This window comes from Folsomia candida, unplaced genomic scaffold (assembly GCF_002217175.1).
Source record: "Folsomia candida strain VU population unplaced genomic scaffold, ASM221717v1 Fcan01_Sc023, whole genome shotgun sequence".
Taxonomy (NCBI): Eukaryota; Metazoa; Arthropoda; class Collembola; order Entomobryomorpha; family Isotomidae; genus Folsomia; species Folsomia candida.
The window spans coordinates 1566694-1594579 of NW_019091215.1; the positions used below are offsets into that span (position 1 = coordinate 1566694).

Here is a 27886-nt window from a genome sequence, read left to right on the forward strand (position 1 = left end):
GTGCATCTCAATTGTAAGCGAAGTAATATGTACAACCATGACGGAAGTGATTTTTTTTATTTTTCCAAGAGTTTAATAAATTCTTGGAAAAATTAGGAAGGAAACGGATTAGAATCAAACTCTTTGAGTTATACATATAAAACATTCAGCGCATTTAGGAGTTGTGATTTTTCAACTTCCTTGGTTACCAACATGGGCTGGGCAACGCAAAATTTCCTAAATTTAAAATCCGACAAATTACAGTTTTCAAAATTATATTAGAAAATAGGTGTATTATAAATTCATCAAAACACACTTAAAATATGCAATGCAAAGTATCAATTGCATGAGACCGTATACAATTGGGTTAGTTTATTTTAAAGTGGATAAAATTAGGTTCCGGGCAATAAATTTCAGTGAAAGGATAAATTTTGATTATGATAAATAACGCAGCTACGTGGCCACGCAGCTACGCCAATCCTCCCACGCGTGGGAGGATTGGCGTAGCTGCGTGGGTTGTGCTCAGCCGTGGGGTCAAAGAAAAGATTTGAGGGTTTTTTCAATAATATTACTTTTTAGTAAATTTTAGCGTGAACTGTCACAGGTGAAAATCGTTCCAAAATAAGGCCATCACATACAGTCCGTACAGTATAGAACTATCATTTTAGGATTACCATTTGCTTACAACATAGGGATCAAGGGAACAAATTTGAAACCCATAACAAAATCGAATCGTGAATTTTTGAGCATTTTCGAGGTAATTTGGAAAATTTAGTGTAGCGGATGTTGTAAGCCTAGTAAGTTAAAAAATCAAAACTTTCTAAATGCAGTTGAGGTTTCTTATCATCCAAAATTTGGCTCAGTTCCATTTCCTTCATTGGTCCACCCTCGTATATTTATATGTACATATGTATGTAGCTGTCTCATTGTAATTTACCCAAGTTTCGGCGCTCAACCACTTGACCATGTAAATTATTTGCTAACATTTATGAGAATATGGGGCAAACTTTTTGAAATGTCGGAATATCAATGTCTGAGAAAATACAATTTGAATATGAACGTTTATTTTCGCGGTATCCAGAGAGTTAAATACTTCTCCCACAGAATCATAAAAATATTTTTGGCAAAAAAAATCACCATAGCTTAAGCAACGATTGTAAAGAATGTTAATTGTGTTGGAGAGGGACGTATTGTCCAATCACAGGCTTAGAAATCCACATCAGAAAATAACCTTTACCTATATACTCAAATCAAGTGGGAAAAGGAATTTAGAAAATAATTCAGGAAAAATATGTAGCGGTCAAAAGTTAGAATTTGTTGTAGGATTCAATGAAGGGATGTGGGTAATATTTTCTCACATGGGTCAGTCAGATTATCGAATTGTATGTAGGACATATTCTTATTCCCGATCAAGCCCAAAAAATTTTTATGGCCATATTTTAGGGATTGGTACGGTCATTTTTCAGGTATATTTTGAGATTTCATTTATTGTATGATTCTAATCCGATGTACATACATACATACATATGTTTATAATCATTTCATTAATTATAAAGTGCGTGTGGTTATAAAATGTGTGAAAATTGTGCTTTATGCATATATACTTACATATATGTATATCTAGCCAAACGAATTACTAGCCAAACGAATAATGCCACATACCTTTTTGGGAAGATGATGAACTGGAACTGGACGAATCATCAGAATCATCAGCGTGGGGAATTTTGGAGCCTTGCGAAACTTGTTTTTTTACGTCTGCGAAGTCAAGTTTCCTTCGAGTAGTTGACTTTGAAACAACTCCTGCAACGTTTACAAGTAACTTTAAATTAAATGTCTGCAGGTGAATGGTTAAGAATACTAAAATTTTAATAAAATCAATGTACCAGAAATGGATGGAACTGGGGAAATGTCATTTGTGCTTGAAATTTGAGTTGTTGCACGTGGTTTTGTTTGATAATCCGAAGGGGTGAACCTTATTTTTGGTTTTCTCACTCGAGAAGGCTTCACTATGGGCGTCCCGATTTGCAAATTAGTGTCATCTGTGGGACCTGCAAATATTTGCAGCTAGAATGTACAAGTGATTTAATGCTATGATGTCAAAATTTGTATTTCGATATAATCCGGTAATTGTAAAATTTAAGACCTTTCACACAAAGCTGAAAAGTATCTGCGGACAATTTCCTCGGTACATATTCAGGCTATTTATGTGCAAACGTATATATCAATTTTCGATGTTTCTCGGCGGTGGTGATTTCAGGCCGCAAATCTGCTCTTGGCAAAAAATCGCGTGGCTCGCTTGGAAATAGAAAAATTGTGCAGGGTCGCTCGCTAACTTACTTATTTTCGATGTATATGTAGATTTCGAAAATAGATTCGCAAGGTTAAAAATTTACCTTAGACATGTATGTCATTAAAAATCGGCAAATAATGGCGTGAAAATTTTGCTCAGGATTAGGGATTACCAATTAATTGCATACAAATTTGTGCTGGGATTAAGTATCAAGGATTCAGTATTTAATTTAGGACATGCACATGTGTATTTCCTGTCACAAATTTTACATATTGACAATAAAGATTGCAATCTGGATCTCGGCATTTGGATTTGACAGACACGCTTTACCCGATTGAATAAATAAGTTCATCCAGTTTTATGCAACGAGAAATTTATCTGGTTGAACACACCAATTGTTTTACAATTATTAGGAACAAGTTTGGAATTACCAGCAGCAGGTAATCTGGTCACTTCTGTTCTGCGTGAATTGTCTCTTACACGTTCAAAGTCGGACGGTGAATAGCGGACTCGAGGCTTTGGCTTTCTCTTATGTCTGGTTATTTTCGGCTCTAATAATTCCATTTCATTATGATTAATAATAATCGACGTGATGATTTTAATCAAATTACGTATTTATTTGTTACCATCATTCGAAGAGTTTATAGCTGTGCTTGTTAAATTGAGATCTTTTGATGGACCAATTAAATTATCTGGAAAAAATCATTTTTATTAGAAATCATTATTTGCATATGTATCTCAGTCACATACATATGTATACAACTCACCAGTATTCTTCTGGCCTGCAGTTCTACTTTTAGATGATGTGGATGGTTCGGAATCAGAAGTCATAGATTTTGTTGTATCTGTTAAATAAAATCAACTAATGTCATAAGCACATATATGATATTGTGCGACGTTGGTACAAACAAGATTCATTACCAAAATAATGCAGCGAATCGCTTTCATCTAATAATATAGACATAACATCAGATTAGTTAATCGTGAAGAAAATGGACAAAGAGAAAGGTAAGATTTTTTTACGGATAATAAAATTAAAATTTTGCAATAATTGCCTTTTTTAATCAATCAAATTAGTCCTGGCGAAATACGCTTTTGAATATTTCAAATCGCGTAAAAATTAAAAATATTTTGGGTTTTAAAAATCAGAGGATTACTATAGAAAAATGTTTCAAAATAGAATCATTTCTTTGGTATTTCGTGCGAAACTCCATAGTAGAAAGTTTATGTTTCTGGATATTTATCCTCTTATAGTTTCCCTATACCGACCAATGGTAAAAAGTGGACTTCGTAAGTCTTCCGTCGCGGAATACAAAATTTGGAAATGAATATTTTTCATCAGAAGTAATGGCAATTTAACTGGTCCTAGTTACGAAATAAATGTCGTGCCCAAGGGATATTTTATTTTGAGTTACGTTTAGCAATTATGAAATTACCCGATGATGATCCCGACGATGATCCCGTCATCTCCCTGCGTAGTGAGTTCGTCGGCTTATGCGTCGCTATTTCGTCTTCTAATAATTTCATTTCATCAAATTGATGTAATTATTGTAACCAAATTACATATTTATTTATTTTGTTACCACTATCGGAAGAGTTTATAGCTGTCCTTTTTAAATTTAGGCCTCTTGATGCATCCATAAACTTAGCTGGAAAAATCACTTTTTTATAAACCCTTCTTTGCATATCTATGTATGCACATATATGAATTTAATTTGTATGTTTATATCCAGCTCACAATTTTTCTTTTTGCCTGCAGTCGCAGTTTTTCTTGATGGCATAGATGGTTCAGAATTGGGGCTCATGGAAATTGTTTTATCTGTAAAAATAGAATCAATTATGTAATAAGTGTATGCTATTATGTCACGTTACGTGTAAAAAGTTCCTTACCACAATATTCCGGCCAACTGCTTTCACCTATTCATCAAGACAAAACATCAAATATGGTAATCGTGAAGAAAATTTGATGGGTAAAAATCTTAACTTGGTTGCTTATTTAGAAAACTAATATACATGTATTTTCTGTGGATAAAATACCTCCAATAATCTTAACCTGTTTCCAATTTGAGCTAATTTTAAAGATTTCAGAAACTGACAAGATTAAGATTACAATTTCGCGGCAATTAGTTTTTAATCAATCAGGTAAGTCCTTCTGAAGAACTACTTCCGAATACTTCCGAATTATATGATTAAATTTCGCTAAACTTTGAAAAAATTGAAAATTTAAAACATCCCGAAGAATAATTCTGTCATTACTGTGACACTAAAAATACTAGAGTTTGTTTGATATTTTGTCGGAAACCCTATAGTATAACTTTTTTCATTTTCTCGTCAATCCAGTCAAAACTGGTAGAAATAAATATTGAGTTTTTTATGGGAAATCATTAAAATTTAATTGATTTCTACCAGAATATCGCCATTTGGGGAGATTTTGTCAAAAATTATTTTTAACAAGTGTGATATTACTTGAACTTGATGATATGCCCATTTCAGTCCTACTGGAACTTTGACGTGAGTACCCCCGTCGCTCGACGCGCTCTCTCCCTTTTGCATAATCCGACGTCGGCTTATGTGTTGGTACTGCTGCGTATAGTAATTTCAGACCATTAATTTTTTGAGCTTATCTTAATAAAATTATGAATTTATTTATCACCATTATCGGATTCCGTTATATCTGTGTTCCTTAAATTGTGATTTTTTCCCGCAGTGGCAAGGTTATCTGAAATTGTCAAAATCAATTTTTTTGAACCCTTTCTTTGCAAATACTAGTTTTAATCATATGTATCCATCTTACCCTTACCACTATTTTTCTCGCGTGCAGATGAACTTCTTTTTGATGGCACAGAGGGTTCTGAATCCGGGGTCATAGAAATTGTTGTATCTTTATAATTAAAATGAATTTAGTATGTACATATGTGCAATTTCGCAACGTCGCGTACTACAAAATTCTCTTACCACAAAAGTCCGGAGAACTGTTTTCAACTAAAAAGTAAATACATGATGTAATATTAGATTTGGAAAGATAAAAAAGGACGAATCTGGTTTTCCTAAAATGTTGTCAATCTTGTACCAATAATGTTGCAGTAGCTAATGAGCGTACTCTCGTCAACCTTCGCATATCTCGCATATCTCGCAAAGTGAGCATAGCAACATAACTTGCGAAGTTTTGCGAGATATGCGAGATTTCGCAAAAAATTTGCTGGAAAACCATGGGATTTTTTTTCGCAAATTTATCCAGCAATTGGGCATGTTCTTATTTCGCAAAATTACTTCGCAAATTCATCCTCATCATCGCTAGCAAGGGAAATGAAAGAAATCTATGGAAACAATACCAAGATAGACATTTTTCAGTAGATTTGCGAGATTGGAGAGATTTGCGAAGTTATATTTTGCGAATTCCCTCACGACAGAAAATTTTGATCTTCGCAAGTTTGCTAAATGAGTTGCGATGCGAAATAAGAAGTTGTCGTGAGTACGCCCAATATAATGTTGCCGACTTTTTAGTAATGTGGCAAATTTTTTATTTAATCTACCGACCCTCTTGTAAATTTATTTTTTGCATATTGAAGCAGGTCACGATAATTAAATTCGGCTTTTAATATTCTGATCTTATATTCGTTCTTAAACTTAAGTCTAAAGAAACGTAAAATTTTGTCCAGGAGAATACAAGCTTATGCTACTAAAAAGAACGAGTATAAAAACGCCTTATTTTACGTAGCTTTTAACATACATAGGTCCACATCTGTATATTTTAAAGATATGTAAACCTAACTGCAAATGTGGAAATAATGTTGTGCAAAACTCTGCCGAGTATGGCGTGAGATTTTAAAATATGGAAGTTCGCATTTTGGGAATCGAAATTTACCATGCGGTATTTAGCATTCTCATGTACATATATACATATATAGGTAAATATATTTTAATTTGGGGGAGCAAAATATTGTGAGTATGCACGTCTACTAGGTAAACTTAACAACCGTTGTTCTGTAGGAGATATACCTTCGAAAGTTTGCGATATTGCCGAGGCGTTCCTTTACTTTTTCATGAAATATACGAAGTAAAGGGGTATCCATTGACACTGTGAACTATTACGACGAAAACTGGTCATAAAATGAAGTTTCACCTGTCCATTGATTTGAGGTTTACGCATTTTCATTTAAAATTGGTTGCTCCTTTCACCGATTTCATAAACACTGCAAAATTGTACTTACAGATGTATGTATTGCGATGTGACCCTTCTAATTGATGTACATCTAAATACCCATCTTTATGCATTTTGTGTCTCACCTATGTAGTAAAAAAGTGTTAAATTTCGTAAACTTAAACAGTTCCGGAACTTGGACCTCACAGAAATATTAACCAGTTCAAAATTTAAAAACTGACCTGCAATTTCTCGATATCATTATTATCCCAAAGGAGATAAAAAACTTTTAATACAATTACCAAACTGTAACACTATTTCTCCTTATTTTTTCAAGGGAACGACCCGATGCCTAAGGTCACGCGGTAATTTTTACCGAGATTTGTACATACACGGCACCAATTGTGCTATATTAATATGCATTTAGATAACAAACCTAAAATACATAACAATCTAAAAAAACGATCTAAACCAAACCCCGAGGTAGTATCAGCAACGGTTATGGTTGCTTTCATAACTATTAATTAAGAGCAAAACGGACAGAATAATAGCATTACAAACGTACAATAATCTGTCAAAATTAGCGCAACTATTCTACGTATTTTTATCATTATCGTTTATTAGAAATATAGGCAGCATACGTGTAAGTGGGCTTGATTCCTGTCGCACACCGGACTCGGTTCTACGAGACCTGTTCGTTGTTCTTATCTTTCCCTCAAATTCCGATGGCTCTGGTATCGTATTATTGCTAACACTTATCTTCGAATCATGTGTGGTGGGGGTGGTATATTGTCTCGTGCAACCGGGCAAGTGACCTGGCATATTTAAAACTTTACAATATCAAATGTATCCCCGGAAGGGTTTAAATGTAAAATCATCTGAAAATCTAACCTGTCTTTTTTGAAGTGTATTTGCACCCGTAATGACTCAGGGCGCCTGACACTCTTTCGAAATATGGTTGTACATCAGGGCGCCTCCCGAAATAAAACCGAACGAAATCAGTGTACACTGGCTGGTGTAATTGTCCCAGCAAGTCTGTAAATTCTTTGAAGGATTTATTTTCCCGATAATGTTCGTATAGAACTCGGGCGTCATCAAGGTTTTCCATACATTCTTCACGGTTGACGATGTTGTCCAGTAATCGTGTGACCCTTTGGATTCTTCGATAGACTGTAAAAATTCATAAAACCCTTTATTATTTACTTTACTTCGATTAAACCACTCTACAATTAACCTACGAAACATCAATATCAATGGATTTTGAATAAATGTGTAACATAATAATAACTGGACACATTGGGGGTATTCATTACAAATTAGCATGTTCGCATCGTATTCTTATGTTTAAGAAATAGGTACTGTATACTGGCCCTCGGGATGCATAATTTTGCAACTTAATTTTAAATCCAACCTATTTTGGTAACGTTTGACACTATGCAAACCAATGACGAATATCCTGATTATATTATGCAGACATACATACATACATATTAAGATTAAAATTTCCCCAGAATCTAATCCTCTACAAATCTTCAAAATGCTATTTTTGCAGTTTCTATTTTAATTTTGTTTAGAAAAACTATTAAAAATAGTATTATTTCATGAAAGGTCATCTTTACAATGAAAACATTTGCAAGGTCAAAATAAGGGAATTGATATAGATTTAATTACGAGCTGCTTTTTAACGATAATTTTCGATTAATAATCTAGACTTCTTTTTTAGCAACATTGTTTATTAAATAACTTTGATACCGTCGTTGAATATGATTTTACTTGAAACCTTACTGAGTAACAATAATGTAAACTGGAATTTCGAGACATTTTTTTGAATTTTTTTAATTTCCAAAAAGCGCTTTGGGGTTGTAGAAAAAAATTAGGAACATTTTGGTGAAAGTATTTAGCATTTTGATATCTTTTTGCATCATCCGGAAATCCGCGTCCCCGTTTGCAGTTTTAGCAAATTTGGACCCCTCCCCCTGGGGTAAGGGGAGGAGAGGAACCAAATTATTTATACCGTTGGACTCACAAAAATCACCTCTACATAATGTGCAAATCTTAACAAAATCAATTTTCTCTGGTTTACATTATTGCTGCTCTATTACTAAATCAAGTCGACTATTTTTGGTGGTCAAAGAACAGAAATAATCTTACCATTCAAATTTCCGAGCGTATTCGTTGACATTTGCCGTTCTTGAAAGAACAATGTGCAGTCTTCTGGAAGTTGACCTACTGTAACAGAAGGGTCTTGCACATCTGCTGTTGCCGGGGAAGGTTGCTCCAGGTCAGGAGAGGGCACTTCTGCCCCATTTTGTGGTGCAGCGCTAGTGGGGGTTTCATTTGCGGAGTTTCTGGCAGCAGGCTCACCGCCCGGACGAGATCGTCCTGTGCCTCTCCTCTCGGGAGCGTCGTCTGGTGCGCCCGAAGGTGGACAGCCCCCGTAGAATAAGAAAGGGAAGGGCAATCCGGCTGGCTGTCGGAACCTGCCCTTGTAGTCAACATACGACTCAACGTCGTCGTCATACCGATCCTTCGACATTTTGCCAAAGGATCGGTGAATCTTGGGGAGAGTTTTTTCTTTGGGCTTGTCCACAATTTCCAAAGGTTGGTATGTATTGGAAGGGGAGTTTAGGGACGAAATCCAGTCGGCGTACGCTGTAGATTTATGGGATTTACAAAATGCCATTGATTTCGCAGATTCTGAGCCACACCCAAAAACTGGTGGCAATTGTTTGGTTGCATATGTAGGTTTTCTTTCTGTTGATAAGAAAGCACTGAAGGAACCACGCGTCTCAAAAGTGGTTGCTGGTATTTTCGGGGCTTGAAATGGAGGTGCATGGGTTCTTAATTGCGTTACTTTGTAACGTCTCTCCGGTGACTTCAAAGTTCCTGGAGTGTTAACTGGTTGGTGTCCTGTATACGATTGTATATCTTCGGTAGCTGGCTGAGGGACCTGCATATTTTTTTTAAATTCATCGTTAAATTTTTGTTATTTTGTATCTATGTAATAAAAATCATTTTGTTCAGGCTGGTCGAGTTTTTGTGAAATATTAAAGAGTAAAGCAATGTTTCCAAGTATTTTTTAACACAAAAAATACGAAATGTTATTTTATGTTTTTGAAAAATAGTTGAAATTTTGTTTCTCATTATTTGCAAAGTATTTCACTTTTTTTCGAAAACCCTGAAATTTTATGGGATATCTATTGGCAAAATTTGATAAACTTAGAAGGAATAACCGGGCTCATTATTTCATATTTCAACTTACCTGAAGTTCACTCTCGACGTTTGATTTTTCCACGTGGCACTTTAGAATATGTTTCTTCAATCCACTTTGTTCCTTCCGACGATGGATGAAAACTTGTGGGAATATTATTTTTTTCTCGGAAATTAATTCCGGAAAATCAATTTTAAAATTTGGGGACTTTGGCGAAAACATGTTTGACGTGAAGATTCTAATGTAGATGCCAACTTTTGACTGGATAGGAACTCTCCTTGCATAAATTGCTTAAATGGAGTTATGTAGCATGCTGTTTATACACATATAAGAAGTTTCATATTATTGCATCCGAGTGCAATATTCGTTGGTTACTCAAAAATTGCATTGCTCATTAATTTAGAGATGACACGGATCCTTCTAATATAATCCGTTCGTCCCATTGTTCACATCTCCGTTTGAAGCCGTTTTATGGAGGTCGAAATCGCACACTCATTAGAGTCATATTTGAAAAGGTTAATGTTCTTTTAAATATTTACTAGAATTTGTAATTATTTAATGGCGATTTACCTTGGAGGTTGTAGTTCACTGGACTGTTTAACAAGGGTACGCCGGTAGCGATTATTTTATAAATTGGTTCACCTACGAAAATCCGTTTATAAAGATATATGCATACATATGTATGTAACATAGCAAACATTAAATACATTTATTAAAGTAGGATTTCACATAGTCTGGTGTGACGCATCCCTGCACACTTAAAAGCAATGTCACAATTTTCAAACTAAAACAGAGCCTCAGTTCTATATCCCGTAAAATTTAATAAACTCTGCCATAACCCAGATGCGACTACTGCCATGTCAATAAATTTGTTACCAGGTTATAGTAAATTTATACCACTCTGGTAATATTTTTGGGTGCACTCATTACCTGCGCGGTAACAAATTTACTACCACTCTCAATTATTACCATGGCGGTAACGTCATCATGATCAACTGGCAATTGCCTTGTTACTGGATTTTTTAGAGTGTTGGTTACTTAATATAGAATGCAAAGTGCATTCACTTTTCAAAAGGGCAACATTATTTCTAAGAATGTTTTGCAAGCAAACTTACCCATACATTCTCAATCTGCCATTACATTAGTGTCATCATCATCTTCATTATTATGAAATTATATTGATATGCATACATGCTACCACTAAAATTAGATCAGTTTTATGTCTCAGATTCAAGCACACGGTAAATTATTTTTAATAATATGTGATGCAATTGCACATTTTGCAGGCAGGCACGTAATATATTTTACGATTACTCGGCTAACAATGTATGTAGGTTGTAAGAAGAAAATATCTGAGTTTACAGATTGTTAAGCTACGGAGTAGCCACATCCAGTTTAATTTTTCTGACGACTGGCAATTATTTTTCACGCACTCATTGGAGATTTCAGTCCCAGTTTTTTTAAATATGGATTCTGTATTCTCCCTCCAAAATTCTGCGATCAACCTGTCTGACCTAGACGACCAGACACAAGAATTATGTGGGATTTTAACGTACCATTTTATTTCATATTACGATGTGGCTCATAGGAATCTCCTAAAATATTTTCATGCATCAAGTGCGATGGACTGCTTCGAGATTTGTAAGTTAAATCGTGTAATTTGCATACATCATAAAAGTTGGCTAACTGTATTTCGCATGTGACAGATATTTTTAAATCCTGTATAATAATTTCAAATCCCAATCCTGACATTATTTACCTTGTAGTACATCAAATCCGTCCGGACCTCTCCATATTAGGCGAACCTAGTAGGACAAAGCTTCTTTCTCGCCTGAATGCAAATTCAGAAGAAATTTTTCGGATCCTTCAAGTGGACCCCCTTCAATTGCAGGACCCTATTTATGTTGAGGTCGAGTGCAAGAGGTGCACGAAATATGGGAAGAAGAAAACACCTCGGTTCCTTCGTCGCCTTCTCAAGGTTTGGTCGTTCTTGTGGGATTAAAATTATTACTTGCGTAAAAAAATTACATATGAGTATGTGCATATGCAGATAATAGTTTTATACAACATTTTATTCACGTCAACGTTTTATTCACACATTGAACATGTATATTGTTAATTTATGCCATTATAAAGTCGTTTCATGAAGTTTTATATTTTGTAAATTACATTTTAAATTCAGTTAGTCACACTGAAGAATTTTCTTCTAAAATGCTCCAAACTTAATAATAGAATTTAGAGTTTAAATTGGATCTTTTGATATCGTCACAAACTTTTTATTTGTATTCAATTTTACAGCTTTGTCTAAATTAAATACATAGTGCTCAGGCATCCTTGCCGTGATTTTGTTTCCTTCGCCAAAATTCTTCTATTAATTTACAGTTATTCTGAAAGAATTCTAAATATTATATAGTATTTATAGTGTATGTATTAAATTCAGAATATTAAACAAATAAAATTGACACGACAAAATGATTAAATAAATGAGAAAATTTTATTGATAATAATAAACTATGCATGTATGTAACTATTTATCTAAGTTGTAAATTAATTAAGTATTTTAATTCTGTTAAACGCAGGCATAATTTCTGAAGCACGGCAAAGTAATTCATATAGGCAAGCAACTCAAAATTATAAAAAATAGCAGCGATGTGATTATCAACGTGCAAGCTGGGAAAATACGTAAAAAGTGTTTCCATCTTGAGCTTGGATATCCGGGTGGTTATCCTTGTACGTGCGAGAAATAGTTATTATATCTCTTCCCGAGTACTGTGGAGAAACCAAGGGTCTAGGCCCCTCCACATAGGTCACACACAAGGGGTAGTGGTCATAGTTTCCCAATAGATCACATGACTAATGTAAGGCCCCACACCTAAACGCACTATTAAAAAAGAACCAATAAATCATTACTCACCGCACTACCTATCAGTATGACTCTATCCGCAGGACAATAACGAACATTACCGTGTAGAAATGTCGTGGTAATAAAAAATTTACCACTCAGAACCCAGAGAATGCCAATTCGGTAGGTGAAATATTACAACATGCATAATACTACGATGACTGTTTATATGTAAATCTACCATAAATATAACAGCAAGACGGTAAACAGCCAAGTCAGTCCGTCTCCATGACAACGTAAATGGACTACGTATGTACTTTTCATACACGTGCATGCATATGTAAAGTCAAAAACCCGAGTTGAGCATTAATAGATTGCCTAAACATGACGACCCGTTGCCATTGGGAACCTTGTCAAGTTCCAACTCGGGCAACACTTGTTTAATTTTGCGTTGCTGTTGGTAAAGGGTTCAAATAACATTACTGCCAAAATCGTAAAATACTATATATTACAGCTTGAACAAATTTATATAAATTACGTTAACAACATCATTTTTAAAGAAATATGGCTTAGCTCTGAAGTTATTTGCCCGTGATGTAACTATTTCAAAAATGGGAAACAATTATTAGCATAGTTTTTGTCATAATAAATTAAACAAGAGAAAGCTGGGACAGAGAGGATAAAAATGTCATTCGTCGATTTTGGAAGGGGTCCATGACGTACGATTTTTTTGAAACCTTGAGGAAATACACGTCAGTTATCCCTGAAGATATTTCAGAAATCCGAACACGGCCACACGCACTTTTGAAATTGTTAAAATTCATTAGAAAAGAGAAAGCAGGGTTTGGGGGGATAAAAATAGACATTTGTCAATTTTGGAAGGAGTCCCCGACGTACGATTTTCTTGAAACTTTCGTGAAATACTCGCCAAGTATCCCTGAAGATATTTCAGAAATCAGAACTCGCCCGCACACACTTTTGAAATTGTCAAAATTCATTAAAAAAGAGAAAACTGGGGCGGAGAGGAGAAAAATGCAAACTTGTCCATTTTGGAAGGGGTCCCCGACGTACGATTTTCTTGAAACTTTCAGGAAATACTCGCCAAGTATCCCTGAAGATATTTCAGAAATCAGAACTCGCCCGCACGCACTTTTGAAATTGTCAAAATTCATTAAAGTTGAGAAAACTGGGACGGGAAGGATAAAAATAGACATTTGTCAATTTTGGAAGGGGTCCCCGACGTACGATTTTCTTGAAACTCTCAGGAAATACTCTCCAAGTATCCCTGAAGATATTTCAGCAATCAGAACACGCCCGCGCGCACTTTACAAATTATGAAAATTCATTAAAATCGAGGGTGCGGGGCAAAAAACGACATTTTCGTATTTTTCAAAAGTTTCCCGCCACCGATTTGGCTGAAAATTTTAGGGAATTATTTAGAAGTGTTAGGGAACACATTTCAGTCGTCAAATCATCCCCAGCGACAGCGGGAAAGCTTAAAAATTAAAAAATTTAAATTCTGGGCTGGGCTGGGCTAACTTCCTATACATCTGATGATTACGGAATTGAAAGGGATGTCCATGATTAATGGATGATATAAAATTATGACAAATTCGACAATTTTTTCGAATTTTTCATAATTTTAATTTGAAATATCTGTATATACCGGATTATAATGTCATGCTAAGAAAATAAATTACTTTTAGTAAATTACTAAATTTTTCAAAATCCAACCTTTATAATGTTAACTATTGAGTTACATACATACATATTTACATATTTATTCTTCTGTTCCCCCTTCAAATTCCGATAAATCAACGATTTTGGATCAGTCCACATGGGTTGACGTCATCAAATAAAATGTCCTGCAGATTAAAAATTCACAATTTTTAGAAATTCTCAATACAAGAGCACATTTAAATAATCCATGAATTTTCACTCACCAGACCCTCCACTGACTTAGAATATCTTTATGAAGGTAGTAGCCTGATTATTGCGGCTGCTAAGTGTTTCTGATAGGAGGTTGTAACAGAAATTTTGAAATTTAATTGATCAAATTAAATATATTATTAAATATTAAGAAGGCTTTAATGACTCACCCTTTCACCTATATTAACTTGGCTACAAATTCATTAGCTAAAGTTGTCGACGACGTTTTATCGACGCAGTTTTTCTCATTGCACTCTGCAACTAAACGGAAAAACTTTTCGAGTTCAACCCTGACCAAAATTTCATAATATCCAGTAGATTTACTTCATCATAAAGAAACCGTTGTAACACCAGAATTAGGTCATCTGTCATTGATTAGGCTATAACTTTGCATCTAAGATACAGAATTAAGACCAGTGGATCCACACGGGTGGGACGGGACGGGTTAGATGGTTCACCAACAGTTCAGGATTTGTGGGGAACAGATATGTACATAATTTTGAACATTTAATGTACCTACTACTGCCAGAAATTATGACCAACGCCTTCCGAACGCCAAAAAAATTAGTTGCTTGTGTCACACGACTACTATTTTTTGTTCCCATGCCCATGCGCTTGTCTATCAGAAACAATGTTCTGTGACCCAACGTGCCAAAACCAGAATCAGGAGAAATGGCAGGTTATAGTTTTTCAACAATATTTTTTCAAACAAAAAAAAATACGGCATTCTTCAATTTCTGAATAAAATGAAACTTAATATTTATTTGCATATACATATTCTGAATGATATCCACCACAAGTGTACATTTTCTGCACCACGCTCGGTTATTTCGGGCATTGCACAAAACCCCACAAGTGCGTGTGATTACCAGGATCCGGAGGAACCATGGTTAGGACGTCGACGCCAATATCGTTCCTTATTCTGCTCAAGAATACAACATTAAATGTTGCCACATATTTCATATTGCAAAGTGACAAATGTTATAGTTACCCCGAGTAATAGAAGCTCGCTTGTGGACTCTCTCGTACCCGTATTGTGTAGAAATTAGTTGCATCAACCAGTTGAAGAGAAAACTGAGAATACTGGGCTTTGGCTCTCTATTCATTTGCAGTCAAATATTTAAGATTTCACATAAAAAAAACATAAAATTAGGCCGTATAAAATTTCGTGCTTCAGTAATCACATGAAGGTCGAGAACAACAGAAACAATGCAAATTATAATTATCATTACGAGCGAAACGCTACGATGTTCTCAATTTTTCTTGTGAACTTCATGTGCGTACTACTTTTTATATGTTTTGTACATACCGCTATGGTTGGGGTAGGATCAGAATCGTAATGCAGATGCATATTCCAAGTCCATTGTATACTCCCCAGCCCAAGTGCGGACAAAATCTCGTAATAACCTTTGTCAACGATCAATAAAACAATATTAGGATTGGTCAAGCTAATGGATTTATGTTGAATATAGTCCTACAAAACTTTGAATAAAATAATACGTTTGACACGTTAAGAGTTCATGTTGCTACTAATTTCAAATCTGGTACGAATTGTAAATCATCTACGAATTTAATGCCATGCAACCTTATTTAAGGTTTTATTGATAGGGCTTAGGAATCCTTGGGAGGCAAAATGGCAGACTTCGCTCTAACTTCAAAATTCCACAAACTTTTAAACCCAAAGTTTGGATTGTATCATTTGGTACTATCCAAACCAAGGCCGGTTCAAACAGGTCTACAGATATTTAGAACTCGTCCCCAACCTCCAACTAGTTGTTCAAGAAATGTTGTTTACGAAACCACTTTCTTTAAGTTATTTCTTGCGAGTAGTTGCAAGTTTGGAAACATCTTGAACACAAAACCGGAAACAGTTTATGAGGTTAGACGGCGAAAAAATCATAGATATTTTGACGCACCGCTAGCTGTTTGTAATCGGAATACTTGAGACAAATCCGAACAGTTTGACACGTGTGGCGCCGTATGGATTTTGTTTTCCGCGCTCAAAGTGGAATTGTAGATACTCAGAGCCATCTAAAACAATGCTAAATTCATCCATAACATGTGGCTGGAAATAATGGAATTTGAGTTACGTCTTACGGTATTGCATTGCTTATTTATTATAGTGTATGGAACACCCATCTGAATCGGAGAAGTTTCAATAGGTTCATTGGTCGTCCATTGAGTTGTTGCTGGACACGTGGGCGCTGTTGGTGTTGTGCTAGTTGGCCTGGTTGTTGTGGGTGTGGTTGTAGTTGGCCTGGTTGTTGTGGGTGTTGTGGTAGTTGGCCTGGTTGTTGTGGGTGTTGTGGTAGTTGGCCTGGTTGTTGTGGGTGTGGTTGTAGTTGGCCTTGTTGTGGACGGTGCGGTTGTAGTTAGTGTCGTTGTAGTTGGTGTGGTTGTGGTCGGTGTGGTTGTAGTTGGCGTGGTTATAGTTGGTGTGGTTGTGGTTAGCATGGTTGTAGTGGGTGTGGTTGTAGTTGGTGTGGTTGTAGTTGGTGTGGTTGTAGTTGGTGTGGTTGTAGTTGGTGTGGTTGTAGTTAGTGTGGTTGTGGTCGGTGTGGTTGTTGTGGGTGTGGTTGTAGTTGGTGTGGTTGTAGTTGGTATGGTTGTAGTTGGCGTGGTTGTGGTCGGTGTGGTTGTTGTGGGTCTGGTTGTAGTTGGTGTGGTTGTAGTTAATGTAGTTATTGTCGGTGTGGTTGTTGTTGGTGTGATGGTTGAAGGTGTAGTCGTAAAATCAGTAAAGATGGATGTGAAAATTCTAAACGGAAAATTCAGAATTACGGTTGAACGCGTTAATTTGTAAACGGCAAGCAAAAAGTTATTATTTGCTTATCTATTGTCTATTTGTGATCTAGATATTTACTTGTGCAGGCTTTAATTACCAGAAAATAAATTAAACCTTACGGAGTCTCGGTGGTCACAATAACGCATGGCGTGAAGGTCTCGTGATTACAGGTGAGTAATGTCTGGTCCCATACGGTCAATGGAGCACAAACGTGAACAATTGGTACGCCGTTGGTGCACTCGATAAATTTCCGACAATCGTATGGATACGGGAAATAAGTTGGTTGGCCTTCTTCCCAAATTGGACATGCAACGACCTAAGAAATATACAAATTTCAAAATGGACGTAAGTTCTTATCTTTAGTGACAATATTCATAATGGGACTTTGCACAAAATCAGCATTTTGATAAGACTTTAGGCTCGAAAGTAATAACAAATTACAAAATTACCGTATTTACAATTTACAACTAAAATATTTTTTGTAATACCGTCGTCTCGTTAAGGATTTTCGCGCTATGTTCTGTATCTCGTATCTCCACAGAGTCACAGTTCCCAATTAAAATTAGAAGTGAGAAGAACACGTGAAAGTACGGGAACTTTATTCGATCCATACTTTTGTGTCTAAGTTTTTCACAAAGTTGAATTAATCAAATATTTAACCAAAATGTGTGCAGCTACTGTGTCAATCTACTCACATGGTGGGGTATAAATACTAGGCGGGTGACGCACGCTTTTTATTTAAGTATGCATGACATCAAGTTAATCATATTTATAATGATTCATTAAATGCTTTTAATTAATAATAATAACGCTAGTAATGATATGGCTCGAGTTAGTGTTTCGGGTGCAAGTAGATAAGCTCTGCATGAAACCACTCTCATGCAGTTATTTTAAGCTATGCAAACAGCAAGCCGCAGAAATCTTCTTACATCCTCTATATTTAATATGACGCTAGCTGGTGGAAAATTTGGCTCAAATTTGGTTCAAAATAATGGCCGCGGAACCCGTGAGGACATCTGGGGACATTAACATTGTGGGATAGGGGTGGGAGGTTAGGTGTTTATATAACATGGACAGATGATGGGGGAATCGAGTAACCATTGTACCTCTGTACCCATGTTTCCGCGGCCAATGATTAAAAGTTGTAATTTCATGCAGTTTGTTTATTACAAACCTGTATTAACGAAACACTGGTCATGTCTTTAGTGAATTTTTACAAGCACGCTACATCAACGTCATTTTACTGGAATTTAATTAGAACGCTACATCAATGTCCAGGTGGATTACATAGTTTTAAACACTTGTTTAGGATTTGGGCGAATTTTTCACTGAAATATTGGTCGTTCATTAAAGGCTTAGTGGATTAAAGGCTATTATTATCACAATATGCTCCATTATCATGATAAATTAAGCCTTTGAGAAAGAATACATAGGTATTTAATACATAGGTATTTAACCGAAAAATGTCCCATAATTATACACGTGTGTTTAACGCTAATCCACTTTGACATTGATGGAAAGAGGTTATTATTGTTTTTCCATGAATTTAGCATTATGCAGACAAAAGTGAAACATTCTTTTAAAAAACGAGTCAGAACACGTAATCAAACATGATTTTCGTGATAAACTGTCGTAATAAATTCCCCAACAATTCATCAATGTCATGTTTAATTTTAAATATTTATAATTGTCATCCATTATCATCTATTATCCATTAGGTTTCTCAAGCTTCTCAAGTTTATTTCAAGTTCAAGTTTCTATGTATCACCATTCGTGAAATTTTATCGAAAACCTAAATATGTTTCCGGAATTTTTAAAAAGAATAATTTAATCCTACATTTAATGGATGGAATCTGAGCGATAACATAGTCGGTTAATTCCAGGCATTTCTTCAAAGTTGTATAGACAGTCCATACAACTATAGTAGACGTAGGAGTGTGTAATAGACTCCTACGTTTAAGGGTCGTTCAGGATCATACCTGGTCACTTTCATTCATGTGACTGAGTATGATAGAGAATGACGGTGAATGAATATGAATTTCCTGTGATTTGAATGATGAAAATGAGTGAAAGATGAGTGACTGTGAATGAAAGGATTCTTCGCTCCTTTATTTTTTCAGCCTATGCTTAATACATGGGGCGAAATAAACAATGAAGCCAGATGAAGTGAAATGAAATGAATTTGAACGAAAATGACTGACAAGGGAACATACCGAGGTGTCCAACGAGTTAAGGGTCGACACCTATACCAAAATGACCACAATACACGACTTGTTAAACGAACTGAACGAATTTCTGTGTAAAATTCACTTTTCGTCACGTTGTGACGATATTTGGGACGAGCGCATGACCATTGGGTTGCCAGCGGGATAGGTCGGCCGCTGAACGATCAGATCGAACACATGTTGTCTTCAGAGATTTCAAATTTCAAATAACTTACACACCTCTATTTTTTTCAAAATTTCAAAATCTATTCAAAATTTCAAAATTTATTCAAAATTTCAAAATTTATTCAAAATTTCAAATTTTTTTCGAAATTTCAAAATGTTTTCAAAATTTCTTCAAAATTTCGAAATGCTTTCAAAATTTCTGCAAAATTTCGAAACGGTTTTAAAATTTGAAAGAATTCGACATCTCTGAAGACGACGTGAAGACGACGACGCTTCTCTGTGGTCGACCTCACCCTTTCTGGCAACCTGGTCATGCGCTCGTCACAAATATCGTCACAACGTGACGAAAAGTGAATTTTACACGGAAATTCCTTCAGTTTATTTAATAAGTCATGGATTGTGGTCATTTTGGTATAGGTGTCGACCTTAACTCGTTGGACACCTCGGTATGTTCCCTTGTGAATGTGAATGAAAATCTTCATTGAGAAATCGGGATGACTGAACTTTGAATGAAAAAAGTTTTAGATTTGCTGAGTGCATACAAAGTTTAATGTTAATTTGATAATGCGTGCCAAAGTTATAGCCAATTTTATTTAGCTTGCGAGGGGGTTGCCAATATTTCTCCTATTGACTGCACTCTTAGGCAATTGGTATTTAATCATTTCGAATCATTACCGGACGGAGTACATATATGACTCTACCGGCATCGGTAATATCGATCGTTACGGCGTAGTAATGAGGTGGTAATGAAATCTATACCACTCAGAATCAAACTTTAACCAATCCGGTAAGGAATTATTACCAAATCAATACCAATACGGAGTACATGTGTGACTCTACTGGATGCTTTACAGTGTGTATGTCGCAACATTTTAGGCTTCTAAATTTTCTTTTAAATTCTGCCCGATGTAGAAACCGAAATTTTGCCTAGCATAATAGATGACACGATTCAAAAACTGGTCTCTGACATCGGCCGGGAATCAGCTTCAAAATTTTTAGGGAAGTTGACCAGGGAGATCTTGATGGCTTTGGCTTGCCGGTCCTGTTTTTCAAATATTTGGTATTGTGCACAAGAACTTGAAATTTTATCATCTGTCCAGTATCAACAGAACTGTTCTGCCCATAAATTTGTGAAGGAATAATATTATTACACAAATACATAAATCGAATCTGGATCAAGGAAATGTACACACTTCGATTTAGTGACCACCAAGCAAAAAATTTCTTTAATGTAGCTGACCTTGGGGGTTTTAGGTCAAAAAATCATAACCTTTGACCTTGTCGAAGCTGGTTCAAATTTGGAGTCCAATCTTCCCACAAATGGGATTGGGTATAACTGTGCCAATTCTAATGAGTAATTACCATGAGAAATCCCAACGAATAATTTTGCTCCCAAGTTAAATAGATATATGTGCCTATATATATTTTCCCTAGTGAGTATTGCTAAAACTGAGTGCCGAAATTTTGAAATACATTTTTTAAGTGGCACGTAAGATGTTTACCACAATAACAAAAACAAATATTAACTTTGTCATGTATTATTTGCATGAATATATTTCATCCATTCATTTAATTTCATATACATATTTCATATTAAATTTAGATTTCAAGGATTACAATGCACAAGAGATAAAAATAAATCAGTGACTTTGAATAATGTATGATGTAAAAAGAGCAACGGATTAGGACTTAGGCAAGGCATCCTTTCAGTTGAGTTCATAAAAATCGAAACATCATTCAATTTTAAACTAGGTATCCATTTCAAGATATTCCGGCCCAGGGTTTAATTGGGTCTGGGATTTTGTGTTTTAATGATTTTGACCCACTAGATTTTGGTGTTACGTTATCTTTTTTATTCAAATGTACATTCTAAAAGTGTCTCTCATACTGGGTATGAAATAAGTTGGACCCGACGCATTTTTAAGACAAATTCGACTCTAACCTATGAACCTGTTGTTATTGTTTCCTTAACAATTTATCATGGATGGACTAGTGACCATAGATAAGGTTTCGCAAATAGCATCTTAGAGTTTGCGTGCCTCCGTTACAGGAGCAGGAATTTTAATAGAAATTAATGCGAGTTTTCCGATAGGACGGCCTGGGAATCGAAAGAAAACTTTTTCATTGAAGACCAGAAATAAGATATCCTACCCAGAAGCGTTAGACAAGAAATATATGTTGGACAGTGAATGTCATGAGACTCATAAACACCCAAAAACAATTGAAACCCACAGGTTTTTAATTTGTGAATACAAACCTGAATATATGTAAAACCTCGAACATGACCCATTTATTATGGGGATGAAAATCCACAATGGTCGCCAAAGCTTCCAAAGCAACCAAAGCCAAAGCTTCCAAAGCAACCAAATCCAAAGCTATTTATTAATGCATTCTAATTATAGATACATTTTATTCTAGGTGACACATTAGGGACATAACTATATTTATATAGCGTGTGTCCAGAAAGTTTCTCCCTATCAACCACTAATGAATTTTATTACCTCACATAAACAGGGAGATACCAAAGCTGAGTCGAGTAAAATGGAACGACTTTGAAGGTTAATAACTCTAAAACTGGTTAGAGTTTTGACCCCAAATTTTGAGCATAGTAACATGTGACCCAAGGCTAGGTGTGTGTACCAAAGACTAAATCCCAAGACAGAAATACCCCCCCCAACTGACCCCAGAGCAAGCGGGCGTGGAGAACACTTTTTCCAACTCCGAATTGCTGCCTACAAAAGTTCTTGACGAAGTAAAAAAAAACTAAAATGTAGCATATATTATGCCCCAGTGTGCAGGGAACTCAAAACAATTAATTTTTTTCCCCAAATACAACTGGCTGTATTTTTGGAGAAAACCTAAAAATAGCCCCCACGCGATTTACGCGTAATCGGTCTACTTCAAATCCATACCAAGCATCGAATTTAAAACTTAGCAAACCAACCAGGTGCCATTATATTAAGAAGGGCGTCCTCTAACTGACAAAATAATAATCATAGAAAAATTTCAAATATGGTGAGATATAAAGTTACATTTTATCAACAAAAAAAAAGTTTCAGAGTTGTTTTTTCACAAAGGGACCTAGTATTCAAAGAGGTGAAACTTTTTTTACTAGATTTTTAGTTGTTTATGAAAGCTAGATAAATTCCAAAAATTTTCATACCATCGGCATCAAATTCTATAAACAATTAACAATTTTAGAGAATTTTAAAATATCCTGAACCTCAAAATTTTGGGTGTTTTGAAACACCTTTTTCCGTTACGTTTTCTCGGATGCATGTATCTCAGGCCCTTTTTACACTAGCGACTTGAAATTTTAAACGAACAATGATGAGAACAGGATCTACTAAGGCCTAAAATTTCAAAGAGATATTGCTAATAGCGCCGAAGTTATTAACCTTCAAACTCGTTCCATTTTACTCGACTCAGCTTTGGTAGAATTGTTCTTTTTAAACTACCGTAATATGGTGTACCACCGGCCTTCTTCACCAATTCCACCATTCATGCCTTAAAACTGTGGTGTAAAATGCGTGGTCCTTACGAAACCAACCTGGGACCGGGATTTCAAAGTCGTGTTTCGGCCTTGTAATGGATGCCACACTCTTCAAATTTGTGTTCCTACATCACGAATTTTGTGGACTGAATTGTCAATGCTATTAAATCTAGCTCTTATATGTGACTATGCGCTTATCGTCGCCTTCCTCAGGGGTCGTAATACTCGAAAATCTATACTTTTAACCAGTTTTTCGAAGTTTAACTCATATCACGTGGGCTAAAAGGCGTTTTACACTGACCCCTGTTTGTCTGACAACCCTCCTTTGTCAGGCTGGGCTAGTCCCAAAAGTGGTTATCAAAGTATTACCATTCTTCTGAAAGTGTAGCGTTGCGAGATGTAGGCTCCTTCAGATTTCATACCTAAACTTTGCGATTTCCTTAAAATTATTCATGTAAGTTAGCATTTTTTTGATGGTGAGAGTGTCCTCGAACTATTTGAACTGCGTTTCGGTTTAAAATATTTTTTATCGCTCCGCTATCTTAACATCTTTCAAACTTTCGGATTTTCACTTAAATCCATCCTCTGCATTGGATACAGCTAGGATACCCATTTCCCTGTGCATGGGAAAAGGCTTTACCTTTGGTATCGTATTGGAAAAATAATTGCACGACAAAACTCAAAGATGCAAAAACCAACAACAAAAAACGGGCGAAAAATCCATAGGGAGAAACTTTCTGGACACCCTCTATATATATACGAACTTGGACATTTGGCATACAATACGGCCAAATAAATTATTTGATTAAATTATTTTGAAAGTTGGAACGGAGATAAAACTGGAAGGTTCAGTATCCAACCCATCTACTAAATTTTGCATACCTGGGAATATGCGTCTTCAAGTGACTGCATTTTAAATAAAATTTATCCAATATACTGGTCTTGCCCTTCCATATGAATATTAAATATCTACATCTTTTAGAGTTTATATATTCAAACGTCGATCAATTCTTACTGTCTCGACATCGACGGAGCAACAAGTCTGGTCAAGATGCCGACTCGTCTCGCTTATAAAGCAGTTGCCCAAAATTTCGCATTTAATTTCTACCTTCCCGAAATTCCTTTGAAATACGACCCAAACTTGCGACAGGCAACCTACACCCCAATTACAAAAGCTAATCTAGCACAATACAAAGCCTGGCTAATTTCGGTCTTCTTCATTTTTGCTTTTGTCACCATGGGTAGCGCGACGTACCTGATTGTGCGCCAGATTGTCAAGCCAAACCCAAGGGTCACAATGGTGCAATTGTTTATGGGCTGCATGCTGAATGCTGCGGGAGGCCTGGTGATGGCAATGGTTTTCTACGCCTTGAAGAACGGACCCGAGGCGACACAATGGGTCAATTTGTTGATTCGCCTGCACACCGAAATGTTCCCAGAAATTGGTATTTCGACATTCTTAAACAAATGACTTGAAACCTACACTCTGGGAAAAATTTTAATGAAATCATTACCTTTGTACTTTACATATTAGTCTACCGTATTAGTGATATTTAACGATTGCAAAGTCGTGAAGATTATGATGATTCATTACTCTGCAGTAATAAGTCTATATACATACACAAGTTTTATTAATTCATTACTGCATAGTATAAAGGATCAATTCCGAATTGCATAAATAATTTCAATAGCATTCACTACCTAAATATTACTGAGAACAGAGTATTCACGTATTTATCCACATCAACAGTAAAGATTTCATTAAAATTTTGCTGTGAGTGTAATAGTATTAACATTATAACTGTACAATATTATTTTAATGCTGAATCAATATCAATCCTGGCATTCCTACTTTCCACCAGAGCAAGAACACTTATTTAAATATTATTTATGTACAGGCGTTGGTGTGAAATCCCGATACCCAATATGGAAAACGAGTACCGGGGAATATGACACATTCGGCATTTCCGTCACGATTCTGCTGTACCCGCTAATTTTCTTCCCAGCTGTCGCTACCAGCTTTGGCATAGCCGCCAACATGGACGTCTACCACCACTTTTGGTACGATGTTCTACCCGCCAACGTGTCCAACCATGTCTGGACACAAGTCGTGATAAAATTCTTTTCCACACTATTCGCCTATTCAGGCTTTGCCGAAAGCTGCAGAATGTTGGCTATCATGGGAATGCTTCTGATAGCGACGGTACAGCTCATTGCCAGAATTGTGGAGGGTCTAGCATCCAGAGATATAGAGGGGTAAGTCGAACCAAAAGAAACGTTTTCCTACAAATTTCTGTACTAATTAGGGCATTCAAGATCGGAAATTTTTGAAAAACTGGTTTTTCAATTATTTCGGTTTATTTAAATTTTCGATTAATCCGATTTTGGAAAATACTTCGAAACCAGTTTCCGATTCTTTGCAAAACCGGTTTTTAAAACCGGTTTTAGTTCAAATATTAAAAAATGCAAATAATTATATTTGCAAATTTTATTTTTGCATTCAATTTTTGGAAATAAATTTTTTTTTAATTGAAAATGGGTTTTCGATTGTGTAAAAACCAATTTTTGGAAAATAACCGGCTTTCGGGTAAATAGAAAATCAGCGCAGCCTAACTTTTCCCACCTGCCTAGCAGTTCAAGGTTCCCATCAAACTCAACTTTTATACACTCTCAATAATTTTTTGACAATATCGTTGCCGGCGGAAATACTATGCAAGTCTACCGCGTGGTAACATTATAGTAACAAATTGTCTTATGTGGGTAAGAAATTGCCTCCGGTATCGGTAATATTTTTATTACCTGAGCGTTGACATTGGGGGCAGAGCAGGATTTAGCCTATGTATATATGTTACCCTTCGGTGATAAATTATTACCCGAGCGGTAGAGTTGCATAGTACCTCCGCAGGTAACAATATAATCAAAAAATTATTGAGGGTGTACATATATAATTACATTTAAAAATCGGTGCAAATAGATTGGGAACCGCCGAATCAATCTATCAGACCTTTGTCTACCTGCGCATTGTCGAGGCCACCATTGGGGATCTGGAAGCCACCCTGACATTAATTCTTATCGAGTCTGGAATATGGATCTGCGCTGCATCAATTTTCGCAAATTTGCGACTATTCAGCATCTTGCCGCTCGGAGTATTTGTCATGTTTCCGTTCTTCACTATCGTCACGCTCGGGATCGCTCAACAACTCTTGCCAGCTTTGACGAACATTCATGAAAATTCAGAGACGGCATTGACCAAATGGATGGAACAATTGAGGAAGAATGAAAATGTCGGGGGTGACCAGAGATATCTACGCCGAAAGTTCTTACCTTTACGACCAATCCGGTTTAAGGCGGGGTTTAATGGCTTCACGTTCTTCGTATTGGACAAATCGACCAAAACATACTTTCTTGGCAGTGTATTGGATAACGCTATTAACTTGTTGATGGCGATACCAGAATTAGGCTAGACCAGAGTTAATTGTTAATCAGAGTAACTTGTCAATTACTCCAGAAATAACTTTTATAAGACATTTCAGTAGTTCAATTACTAATGATATTTGTAGATGAAACCGTACAGATATATAATTATGTAGCTTAACATATTTAATTAAGGTAAATGTTTTGCCACAATTGCAAAAACAGAGAACGTTATATGATGTTATCTAGTTATTAATCAGGCTTAACTCAACACAAGTTATGAATTAAACGTTGGGTTAGTAGGATGACTCATTGATACCACAACGCGTGTTATTTCTTGACTCGTCAGCTTTTCAAATGCTAGCGTTCTTAACACATAATCTCAACGTTCTCTCACATGTACATACATATGTAGCTATCTTATTATAATGCAAGATTAAGAAAATAAATTATTTCGCACAACCACATTCGTCCAAACTCAACCAAATTACATAAAATTAGATTTTCTTGATTAGAAATAAGCCGTAGTAACACCAGAATTATCTCACCCTATAAGTGATTTGGCTATAACTGTGCACCAAACTTTCTTTGAATTTCTACGGAATCGATTTTTTCCCAACTTTCCACACTATGTTCCAACGAGTAAAAATCCTCAAGAAATTACGGCTTTGACAGGAATGTATTAAGCTGTAAGGCAAATTCACTTTGTAGGTCACAAGGGTCATACCAAAGGTCATTTTTAATATTTGGATTATTACTAACACATTCTGTATTTTTGATAAATCAGACCTTACGAAATAAATCTTGTTGCTAATCACCCATTTTTCAACCTTGACCTCCAATATTTCGACAAATCTCGACCATCGTACAAACTGCCTCAATCCTGTGTTAGTTGCATTGACTTGGAACAAGTAATTTAAAAATTTCCACTAAATCGGAGGGTTACACTTCACACCATTGGGTGGTTATGTGACAGAGCTAAAGCCTGTTTCATTTTTTTCTTCGGCACAGAAGACGGGCGCCGACATCGGGCTAATAAAACCAATCGCCATGACAAATTGTTTATTCCTAAATTAATCCTACGTTTGCCTATTTGAGCAAAGTTATTACAATTTTAATGGAGACGCCCATTTGTTTATTTGCATATTATTTATACGATGTCCTGTTTAATGTCCGACCGTATCGGTCACTCTGTTTGCCTTCGCATAAAACTTTACCTAATACTGAAAACCTACATAATGCCTAAACTTTACATGTACCTAAACCTACCTGAATAATTAATAGTTCTCGGACTAATTTATCTAAGACCCTCCACAAATTGCTATGAAAACCTTTTATTTTGGCAAGTTGCAAAATAAAAATATCCTCTGACTTGACCGAACGTAGTTATCTAATTGTGTGTATTGTTCTTT

At 35.8% G+C, this 27886-nt stretch overlaps 1 protein-coding gene and 2 long non-coding RNA genes across 3 annotated transcripts; all 3 read right to left on the bottom strand.

Annotated features, from left to right (window-relative positions):
- Positions 1-3886: 3886 nt before the first annotated feature.
- LOC118438537 lies at positions 3887-4847 on the bottom strand. The gene is made up of 4 exons (XR_004836888.1): positions 4736-4847; positions 4160-4186; positions 4008-4088; positions 3887-3918 (listed from the first exon to the last, which is right to left on the bottom strand). It is a non-coding gene; the product is annotated as an uncharacterized LOC118438537 (long non-coding RNA).
- Positions 4848-14210: 9363 nt separating this feature from the next.
- On the bottom strand, positions 14211-14665 carry LOC118438605. Its single transcript, XR_004836942.1, has 3 exons — positions 14563-14665; positions 14407-14475; positions 14211-14328 (listed from the first exon to the last, which is right to left on the bottom strand). It is a non-coding gene; the product is annotated as an uncharacterized LOC118438605 (long non-coding RNA).
- Positions 14666-15180: 515 nt separating this feature from the next.
- Positions 15181-16636, bottom strand: LOC118438630. Its single transcript, XM_035859169.1, has 5 exons — positions 16490-16636; positions 16309-16423; positions 15702-15799; positions 15384-15490; positions 15181-15314 (listed from the first exon to the last, which is right to left on the bottom strand). Exons 1-5 carry the CDS (start codon positions 16529-16531, stop codon positions 15218-15220), a joined length of 459 nt encoding a protein of 152 aa, XP_035715062.1. The 5' UTR covers positions 16532-16636; the 3' UTR covers positions 15181-15217.
- Between the last annotated feature and the right edge of the window lie 11250 nt (positions 16637-27886).

Coding starts and splice junctions, on each gene's coding strand:
- LOC118438630 (XM_035859169.1), bottom strand. CDS start 16,531: ATGGGTGTTCCATACACTATAATAAATAAGCAATGCAATACC. Junction 15,800..16,308: donor CCGATTACAAACAGCTAGCG/GTGCGTCAAAAT, acceptor TCGTTGACAAAG/GTTATTACGAGATTTTGTCC. Junction 15,491..15,701: donor ATCCTACCCCAACCATAGCG/GTATGTACAAAA, acceptor GCAAATGAATAG/AGAGCCAAAGCCCAGTATTC.